Below are 11,140 nucleotides of genomic sequence, written 5' to 3' on the forward strand. Positions count from 1 at the left end.
TACCTTGTGCAACTTGTAAATCTTACTCTACCACTCTCCTTAGCCTTCAAAAGATTTGAGCAACAGCAACAATTCAAACACAGGCTTTCAGTTTTCTTTGTACTTAAAAACTGTTTACTCACTTATCCCCATGGATGATAATCACACGTCAGCAGGACACCACCCCCAACCCCACACACAAGGTCACCATTCAAAGAAACCTAACTCCCAAATTTGGACCAAGACTATGTAGGCAGGACGCTCATCTGATGGGCTTGGAGGATGTTCTGTATTAACATGGGGGCAGGGTGGCAGGCGGCAGGAACAAAGAGGGCAGAAAGAACTTACTTCAGAACCTGTAAGAGTCCCGGCGTCACCGATGTTGGTCTCACCATTCCAGCTCCACTAATGGTTCCCAGATGAACCTGTGGATAATAGAGCGTCCGCAGAGCTAGTCTTGAGGACTGCAACCTGGTCTTAATGACTTCTAGTGGGCAAGTGAAAATAGCACCAACGGTGCCCCCGCACCTGGAAGAAAAGCGTCAGCAGGGTCAGAAGAGGGACACGACACACCAGTGAGCACAGTGTGAAACCAACTGTTCCCTCTGTAAAACAGAGCATGTGTTCATTTGATAGACAATTACAACACAGGGGAGGCTGAAAACTGAGTCGAAATGCTAGCACTACAGAGGTGGCACCTGTTATCATGTCCCTGTGTCAGATGCCCACGTCACCACTGTGATGGCTCTGTACCAATTCCTGATGTTGGATGCGCACGTCATTTCTAGTCTGTCACGCTGCATTGAATCTTGTAGAAAATGCATCTTTGCGCTCCCAAACCAAATATTCAGGAATTGCTACTATTTTGAAAGTCCATGTTTAAAGACACACCTTTATTTAAATGTGACTAATCTGGACTCCTTTAGAGATTAAAGCTTACTTTCAACAGTGACGTCCTTCCTGTGTTTCCCTCACTCACAAATGACGGAGTCTGTGCTTTCCTTAGTTACCACGTCTCTCTGGATTGAATCCCAAAGTTAGTTATTTTAATACTGTCCTTCACAGCGTGTTCATATGGAGAATTCACGTGATTGCTATTTAAATATTTTCTTTTTCCCACACTGGGGATTGAACCCAGGGCCTTGTGCTTGAGGTATGCTCCCAACTTTTCTTTATTTTGTTTTTGAGACAGGATCTTGCTAACTTGCTTGGGCTGGCCTCAAACTCGGGCTCCTCCTGCCTCCATGTCAGCGTATCTGAGATTGCAGGCATGTACCACCACCCCCAGCTACTATTACTACTGAGTTACTGTTCACTAGGCAAGCCTCTTTTTATCATGGTGTTTTTTGAAGTCTGGGCCCATGCCCATCTGTCACAAAAGCAATTTAGTGGGTTGTAGTGAGGACCAGAAGGGAGGAAAGGCAGGATGAAATTGTAACATTGTAAAGAAGAGGACTGGGGATACAGCTCAGTGGTAGAGTGCTTGCCCAGCATGCTTGAGGCCCTGGGTTCAAGTCCCAGGACTATTAAAAAATAAATAAATAAAAAGACCATCCTTATTTTATGGGGAGGAACCTGCCTTCCAGTGAGGTTACATACTTTGTCAAAGTCTCAAAGTGACTAAGTATTCAAAACCAAAACCCAAATCCAGACCCTCGTCTCCAAAACCTGTGTTCTTTCCACCATACTGAGGTATCCTCTTTTGGAGTATTAGGGAAATAGTAATTACATACAGAATTATACACAGCTTAGCTAAATTAGACAATTTATATTTACACTAAAAAATGGAAAATTATTCATAACTAGGTCTTTTAAACTCAAATATGTACTTTTAATCGTGAAGAAATTGTAACCCTCACTTAATATTGGTCTGTATAAGTTGCTCTAAGCACTAGAATGTATTTAAAAAAAAAAACCCCAGAGTATAGTAGAGAGTGCTTATAAAAGAGTTTTATCTAATTCATATCTCTTCACACAAAATAAATCACTCATATAATAATAATCACATGCTTAAAAAGTTAAACATTCAAAAATACTGGAAAAATTACCTGCTACAGAGTAATAAAAAGAAATAGTTGAAATCTATTTATGGTCAATAACATAACTCCATGTCACCAAGAAAACTTTCCTTTCACCAGAAAATCACCAAGTTCAAATCCAACGCAGGTCAACCACCTTTCCTTTGTCCATTAGTCAACAGTAATACTCACTGCTTTGGTCTTCTGTCAACCAAACCTATGTCACTGAAGATGAGTTCGTCCAGTAAACACAGGAGTTAAAGGTGCAGGCACACCTACTCACTACCACAGTCCCTTTTTGATGCTGTGCACTGCACTGTGGCAGAAGGGAGGTGGTAGTAAAGACAAGGCCTGGGCTGCAGCTCACTTCCCATTGTGTGAACCTGGCACCCCTAGGCTGGGGTGTGTCATCTACAAGGTAAGGAGCACAGCAAACCACCAAAGCAATGGGAAGCAAGTGCAACTGAACCCTGGGGCACTACCATTGAAATTAAGTCACTTCTCATTAGGCAAGCCCTTACCTAACTAGAAAACCCAATCTTAGATGTGAACTATCCATAGGACATTTTAAGTCATTATGCTGTGTCAACTAAAATGCTCATTCCAAGAGAGGATCCTTCCGGAAATCTAGCACACTTCCTAGCAGAATTTTTTCAATTATCTTTTAGCTCAACTCTTTTCTTTCTTTATGAACCACCATGGGCAAGACATTCAACAGTCTGAGAACAAAATGTGACTATGAAATACTGGCTTGTCTCAATTGGCCTTCCAATTTTTCTAAGACTGTTCCATGGCTAAAGCTATGTAGCTCAGTAGTGGGGCATGTGCTCAGCATGCTTGAGACCAGGGCTTTGATCCCCAGTATCACACAAAAAATAATCATAAATATTCAATTTCTCTAAAAATGATTAGGTCCAAAGCACTGACAATTACAACAAATTATGTTCTTTGCAGAAAACAAAGTTCCTGACACTTGTCAACTCTTTGACACATATACCACCTGGCTCCTAATGCTGGTATACATGCTTGGCTGAGCACCAGGTGCCTTCCCTGCCTCTGGTCTACATGCTCCTTGACACTAAGCCAAAGGGGTCCATCACAATCTCTTTCTATGCCCTCCAAAAGCCAACAAGATTGGCTGGAGGTAGGAAGTCACCCCACATCCTTCACTAGTCCCTTATCCTGCTGGCTTGGGCTGATGCACAGCCTCCCACTCTCAGACCAATCTCTCAGCCTCACAAGCTCCCTTGATTTACAGCCCAGACCTAGTAGGGACAATGACAGGAAGACCCCTCAGCACTCCACACGGCCCCAAATTGACAGTTCAGCCTTTCTCTACATGCACAGTCTGGGGTGGAACAGCCAAGAGCAGTAGGCAGACTCTCCATATCTTTCTAAGCCTTAGACCAGGCTCTTGGCTCATCCGAGCATGCACAGTTAATGCTACGTTCTATCGACATCCACTTATGTGGTAACACCATGTTAGCATTTCACAGTTGGAAAACTGACCAATCTGATTGGATAGAAATTTAGACCGATAATCTCCAAAGTGGAGTTCATACTTTAGGAGGTGTGCATAAAGATCCACTGGTGTACAGAAAGAAAATATTACATAGAGAAATAAAACTTTGAGCCAGTCATGGTGGTTCACACCTGCAATCCCAGCTATGCAAGAGGTGAAGGTGGGAGGATTGAAGTTTGAAGCCAGCTCCAGCAAAAATTAGCAAACCCCGATCTCAGAGAATAAGCCAGGAGTGGTGGCACACACCTGTAAGCCCAACTAGGCAGGAGGCAGAAGTAGGAAGCTTATGATCCAAGGCCAGCCTTGGCGGGGGACAAGTGTATGCAGACCTCATCTGAAAAATAAACTAAAAGCAAAAAGGGATGGAGATGTGGCTCAAGTGGTAGAGTGCCTGCCTAGCAAGCACAGGGTCCTCAGTTTGAAAGCTCCAATAGTGCCAAAATAAAGTAAAATTCATTTTATTTATAATCACTACCATTTAATTTATACTTTGGGTGTATGTTTTATAAAATTAACAGGGTAATGTAACTATACATGGATATGTACATGAACATTTTAATCATAGGGTAGTGTGATTAAAATTTGAAGAGCATTGGTTCCAAGCTCAGGCAATTTTTGTCCCCATCCCCAGTGACATTTGGCAAAGTCTCAAGACATTTTTGGTTGCTAAAATGGGGGTAGGGGTTTCCCAGTAGACCAGGGATGGTACTAAGTATCCTGCAATGCACAGGACAGCTCCCCCTCACACCACTTTTTTTTTTGGCAGTACTGGGATTTGAACTCTCAGGGTTTTGTGCTTGCAAGGCAGATGCAGTTCTACCACTTGAACCATGCCTCCAGCTAGTCCCCTCCTTTAAAACAACTAATTTATCCACAGCTTAGAAGCCCTGTTCCAGACGAATAAAATGGACAGTATGTACGCAGGCAGAGTCATCAACGCGGTGGCCTTGCTGGCTGTCCCCCAGCGTCCATCTGCCTCTCCCTCCTCTGGAACCAGATTCCAGTTTCTTAAGCACACAGTATGAACGTGATGAAGCTCATTTCTAGTTTTAGCTCTGATTCGCTTCAGCACACCAACATAATACCATCTACTTTGCCATGCTGTCTGTTCACAGGACACGTGGTTCAGCCCAAACACTCAGCGTCACTTCCCTGGGTCAACGACTGCTTTAGAGATGGTATGTGTTCAAGGTGGCCAGTGAGCAGTGAAACTCAAGACCTATGCAAGATGGGAGCACCACAAGGAGCTGACGTCGGGGAGCATCAAGCAGAGCAGTCACGTGTGGGTACACAGTGACACTGCTGAGCTACTTCCAGGAGCCCACTTCAGACGCCTGGTCGCCCTCAAAACTTCAGGTGTATGGGCCAGTAATTAAGCCGGTGTGGAGTGAATTTTCCAGCACTTACAACTGAAAGCCTCCTAAATAGCCTAGTCAAAAAAAATGTATTCCTAAACTTTTCAAGAAAGCATTCAAGGACTTTCTATCATAAATAATCTTGCAAAGAGCAGTCAGGATTCCTGTTTGTAGTCAGCTGTGTTTCTAACAGCCATGAGGAAACTTCCTGGACATCCATTTAATTTCACTCCCAGGGTAACCCTGCTCCAGTTACTGATGCCAAAGTCCAGTGAAAAGTCTCTGGGACATTCCAGGCAGAACAAACATCTGAAGGAGATGAAGAGGGAACAGAAAGGCTCCACAGAGCGGCTGAATTACATGTCTAGGTACAGGTTTGCTTTGAAGTCTATTTACCTAATTTTCTAAAAAAGTCTATAGATTCTTTCTGCACCATTTTCCTCTTTAACTTGTTCTCTTTTATATAAAAGAATGCTCCCCTATCATTTCCCTACCTTGTCTTCTTCTTCCTTTCCAGAACTGAAGTCTTGTGCTCATTAAACTAAGGCATGTTTATTTAACCTTTTATATTTTTATAGCCACAGGGCACTTGCTTGCTTCCCCGCATTCATTAGTTACCTCTCCTCCAGTTTATAGCACACTAACTACTACAAAATATATCCTGGGTTCTTCTACCATTTTTAGATAATCACAGTTATATAAACTTTTAAATTATGTGCATAGATTTTTACCTTTCACATTTGAATCTCAAATAACCAGGGCAATTTTAAAAACCAGATGTTCCCAGTAAGAACCTCTGTTTGCTATGCACATACTCACATTAGACACCAAAATCAGGACCAATGTACTCTTATTATGAGAACTACTGCCCAGCAGGAGGGACCCTGGTTTCTGTGCTCACATATGTACAAAATGGGCACTACCAAAAGATGAGCATGCCAGGCACTCTGCAATCATCCTCATCTTTGGCAGTTTGGGTGATTCTCCTCTTTATCTGCTGCTTCTACATCACAATTTGAAAACAGCTGCTTTTCTCTATACACTATAATTTTCTGTTAAGTTTTATTTGAGTACCTGGCAAAAGGCTTATGAGATTTTGATTATACAAATTCTGTATTCACTCAGTTTAAGCAAAATAGGTTTTGATGTCGTCAATTCTCCTCTAGACGATGTAGTCCATATTCCACTATCCCAAATGAATAAAAATTCCAGTACTTTCTGATCCTGAAGAGAATCATGTCTTTCACAAATATACAATTCAAATTAATGCTACCGTATGCCAGTATGGTTTCAGCAAATCTTAATATAGAACCAACTGTAATTCACAAATAATCAAAGTACTGCTTCTCTTTATTTGGGAGAGCTTATTCTATATCAATCTACACCACCGGGTAAGATGCACACTATCTTTTAATCAATCACTTAACAAATATTGATTGGGCCTCTGAAACCCACCTGGCACTGTAACTGGGATGGTTCAGTGAAGGCAGCAAGCATGGTTCCTACCTCATGAAACCTCCATTTGATTGGGAATTTTCCATTCAAATATGATACAAGTTTAAAAACTATTTGTCATGCATATGAATACACTCGATGAAATAAAAAGACAATTTATAGTCATAGCAGTATATAGAAGCCTGATATAAATTATCATGCACATACTATTTGTTTAATCAAAATTCCTTTAGGCATTTCAAATAAGTTTTGCACCTTCTCTCCATTGTTCCTCTAGCAAACAGATTAACCATCTCTGTACTCACTAATGCTTCAACAGCAATCAAGACTGGGACTGGAGGCATGGCTCAAGAGGTAGAGTGCCTGCCTACCATGTGCAAGGTCCTGAGTTCAAGTTCCGGTACTGACAAAAGAAGAAAAAGAAAAAAGACCCCCCTACCCCCCAGGACTGGATTGGAGGTGTGGCTCAAGTGGTAGAACACCTACTTAGCAAGTGTAAGGCCCCAAGTTCAAATCTCAGTACTGCCAAAAAGAAAAAAAGAAAGAAAAGGAAAAAGAAAATAAAAGTAATCAAGATTAAATCTGTAGGCACAAATATAACTAGCAACAGCTGCCTATAATGTGGGGGAAGATACTGCATTTTGAAGATATCTGTGATTATACATTTTAAGACCTTAAAGACACTGAGCACCATCCCCAGTCCCTATTAAAATGCATTTTGTTTATTTATTTACATATTTTTATTTTTGGCAGTACTGAGGTTTGAGCCTCACGCTTGCTAGGCAGGCACTCTATCGCTTGAGCCACTCTACCAGCCCTTTAAATACATTTTAAATACTATGTGTATAGTATGACACTTAAAGACCCAAAGCATCAAGTCCAGGTTGTCAACCTCTAAATCTATGACAGGTTAGTCCAGCTATTTCCTGCCCTGAGCAGATCTAATCACCATCATGGAACCCCCGCAGGTAACCCTGCAGGTAAAGGATGTCACTAACGTCAACCGACAAACCTCACCCCCAAGACCTGTGACTGCAAATGAGGCCTACACACAGCAAGGCCACTTGAGAGCATTCCCGGGTTTTTCTTGATGAGATGGTTCAAGGAATGGTAGGTTTTGTTATGTGTAAACAATAAAACATTTCTGAGTTATTTTCTGTTTTGATATTACTCCCCAGATAAGGGAAGAAAGCAGAACAGGAAAAGCACTAAACATCGACATCAGAAGGACGAAGTTCACTCGTGCAGAAGTCACCCACACCAAGACAGTTTATGATTGTACTGGGTGAACAGCCTTAAAGATGTTCTGACCCAGCTATAAAGGACACAAGCACACCTAAGGATGTCTAGTTACTTGTGATGGCAAAAAAAGTAGCAAAGGTGAAAGGTTAAAAAGAAGTGTCATCCCTCACAGAACTCCAGTCACTGGGCTTAGAAATGGAGTCGCTACCTTTGTTGCTCTCTTCACAACTTGGCACTGAAAGGCAGATAAATAAAACTGACTAACAATAAACTGTACTCAGAAATACATGGCCACTGAAACTCAGTATATCAGTGGAAGAAAGCAATTTAAAGAAAGTGAACCTGTTTTTAAAAAGAATATGAAATTACATCTGGTACACATATACAAACAAGCACAGAATCCTTTCTAAAGTACTTATTTTTGGTGTTGGCTTGTGTATGTGGACTTTCCTACTGTTCTCTTCTCACAGGGCAACATACTGTATCAAAACGATTTCAGGTTAATATAGGAGCATTTTCTCCTGTAAGAAAATACTAAAGAATCAAAGACATAAAAAAAAAAATTAAAAATTGTGAAGGGCTGGGGATGTAGCTCAGTGGTAGGGCACTTGCCTAGCATGCATGAGGCACTGGGTTCCATCTCCACCACCACAAATAAGACAGGAAAAACAACAACAAAAACCAAAAACAACCAAAAAATAACCAGAGACTATAAACTGTTTTTGTTTCCAGGATCTAAAATTAATTTTGATATCACAGCTTCCTATGGCTATACAATAAAGGAAAGAAATGTGACAGATTTTAAAAGTAGGAGCTCTGACTGCTCTTTAAAGGACTTCCTGAAGGAACTGAACTTAGATCTCTGGAAAGATGCCAACTTGGCACCAGTGAAAACTGGTCACTTGGGGCAAAGCAGCATGTCTTCCACTGGACTAGGTGGGACCACTAAGTTGCACACTACACCCTACCAGTTCCTTTTATGTTCTACCCTAAAAGAGACTGAACTAAAGTATTTTAGGCAGCTACAAGGATCAAAATCCAGTTAGTAACTCTGAAAACATCTTTCTGAATCAGGCTTATTTCATGAGTATCTGTGAGTACAATACTAACTGGTGCCAATGACTGAACCAAAGCTTGTTAAACACCATGGCTTCAGGCACTACCTTAATAAACTACCTGTACCTTAATCAGTCCAGGCAGCTGACTACCCACTGCAGTTCCTCCATCAAAAGATGGCATCCAGAGGGCCCTGTGAAGGGCACACAGGGAGATTCATCAAGACAGGGTCATCAATTACACAGTGTTCTGAAGCAGATGAGTGTGTTAACTCTTCCTGTTTGGAATATGAAGAAGAATGTAAAAAACCATGTTGCTAAAAACAGTAGGTCAAAAATCACTGAACCAGGTGGCTCAGTGGCTCACACCTGTAATCCTACTTGGGAGGCTGAGATCAGGAAGATGGCAGTCTGAAGTCAGCTTGGCCAAATAGTTCCTGTGATCCCCATTTCAAAAAACCAGAGCAAAATGGACTGGAGGAGTGGCTCAAGTGGTAGAGTACAAGCACAAAGCATTGAGTTCAAAACCCAGGCCCACAAAAGAAAAAAATAAATCAGTAAGTAATTCATTTAAAAATTCTTCTTGGCTTTAAAGAGGTGTGAGACATTATAAATATGCCCAACTTGTTTAAAATTCCCCCAAATGACAAATTTATACATAAAGTGTCTTAATTTAAGAAATTATTTTCTTGAGTGTTACTCTCAAAGGAAATACCAATAGAGACATGGGGTGAAGGGCTAAGAGGACACAATAGAAGAGAGATGAATAAGAAATTCTATTTAAGTAGACTCACCAAAGTTATTGACATAAAGAAACCTCCTACAACAAATAAAAGTGCAGAGAGCTCAGAAACATTTCCATCATAGCCATCTGTGCAGGTAAGGTTTTCAACCATTACTTGTTTGTAATAAGGAATGTATCTGGTAGCAGTTTGGGCTACCACCAAAATACCAAGTCAAGATGATAATACAGAATAAATTCTATTTTATGCAAAGCAACTGAGACTTAAAAATTACTGTGCCAGGTCTATGAGGTTCAGGAAGGAAGGAAGGAAAGGAGAGAGAAAGAGAAAGACGGGAGGGAGGGGGGGAGAGAGAGAGGAAGAAGGGAAGGAGGGAAGGAAGGAAAGGAGGAAGGAAAGAAAGAAAGGAGGGAAGGAAGGAAAGAAGGAAGGATAAACAGCAGCTTCAAACATTTGAAAAACACCAAAAGGACCCAAATACCACCTACTGTGATAAAAGAAAATCACGTATGTTGGTATTTGCGATAAAAGAAAAAAAATTACCAATATTCAAAGAGCCATTTTAGATTCTGTTTTCTAGGGGGAAAATTCAACTCCATCCTAACCTTCCAACCACTCAACTTGCCCCAAAACGTGTCCCCTCCATTAGGGAAAAAAAAAAAAAAAAAAAAGCAAAAAAGTAAAAAAGCAAGGTGCCTAACGACGGCACAGCACACAACACACCTTCCCGGACCTCCCAACCTTGCGAGGTCCTCATTAGCCTCCCCCACCCCGCCAAGTGTCGGTGGCCCGCACCACAGTTCAGCCGCCCTCTCTGTCCCCCGCCGACGGAACACACCTGCAGCCTTCTGACCATCCCAATTACTTCCTGCCGGGAGAGCTCAGACCCCAGCATCGGGGAGACCGCCCCTGCCTCTGAAATGCAGCTCTCTGAGGACAGGCCACGGAGAACCCAGATGGACAGGGAGAAGCAGGTGGCTCAAGCCACAGTGGCCGGACAGAACCGCCCCCGGTGACAGTCACACCAGCCACTAATTGTTCAAAAGGAGAAAACGCAAGAGCCGACGGGCGGGGGATGGGAGCGGGGTTAAAACCACCCCCGCAGGATGCGGCCGTGGGGGCGGGGACAAGAGGCTCCGACCCCCCAGTCCCCGAGCCCACCCGCGGACCCCGACGCTGGACCTCCCGAGCCCCGGGAGGGCGGATAACCGGCGTGGGAGGCCGCGCCACGCCGGGGGAGGAAGCCAGGGCAGCAGGGCGCGCGGCTCGGCCCCGAGGCTCACCCGCCTGCGAAGAGGTGAAGCAGCGTGTTCTCCTTCTGCTGAGTGCCGGTCGCCATGGCCGCGCCGGCTTCGCGGCCCGCCGCCGCTGCTCAAGGGATGCGCGAGGTCGCTTGGTCCACTCGCCCTACTGCCCTCAGGTGGCCGACAGCGTCCCCATTCGCTCGTGGGCCAAGACGCCCAGGTCCCTACCCGGCGTGGCCACCCGGCCCTTCACCGGCCTCTGCGGCCCGAGCCCGGCAGCCAACGAGAGCCCAGCGCGCAGCCGTCACGTGGCGGAGGCTGGGCCGTGACGTCACGCGGCGGCGCAGGCCGGAGGCGGAGCGCGGCGGGGGTGTGGGCCCAGATTCCGTGCTCTCATTGGATAGTGGGCGGGGCGACTCCTCAGCTGGGGGCGGGGTCAGCTCAGAGCAGTTGGCTGGGCGGAGCGATCTAGGCTAGGGAGTGGATGAAGTGGAAACTGGCTGAGTTTCTCCCCCCCAGTTCAGAGG

At 43.9% G+C, this 11,140-nt stretch overlaps 1 protein-coding gene across 3 annotated transcripts in view; it reads right to left on the bottom strand.

The window, feature by feature from the left end:
* Slc25a33 (solute carrier family 25 member 33) overlaps positions 1–10,918 on the bottom strand; it is a 29,178-nt gene extending 18,260 nt beyond the window's left edge. The window contains exons 1-2 of one of the 3 annotated variants that reach the window (XM_074081421.1): positions 10,653–10,918; positions 328–466 (exon numbers count right to left, since the gene is read on the bottom strand). In XM_074081421.1, coding sequence (XP_073937522.1) covers positions 328–374 — 47 coding nt within the window. In that variant the 5' untranslated portion in view covers positions 375–466; positions 10,653–10,918. Of the gene's footprint in view, positions 1–327; positions 508–10,207; positions 10,390–10,652 lie in introns of those variants that run through there. The other 2 variants (XM_020157491.2, XM_074081420.1) reach the window with 2 other exon arrangements.
* Positions 10,919–11,140: the final 222 nt, after the last annotated feature.

Source organism: Castor canadensis, chromosome 7 (genome assembly GCF_047511655.1).
Source record: "Castor canadensis chromosome 7, mCasCan1.hap1v2, whole genome shotgun sequence".
NCBI classification, from domain to species: Eukaryota; Metazoa; Chordata; class Mammalia; order Rodentia; family Castoridae; genus Castor; species Castor canadensis.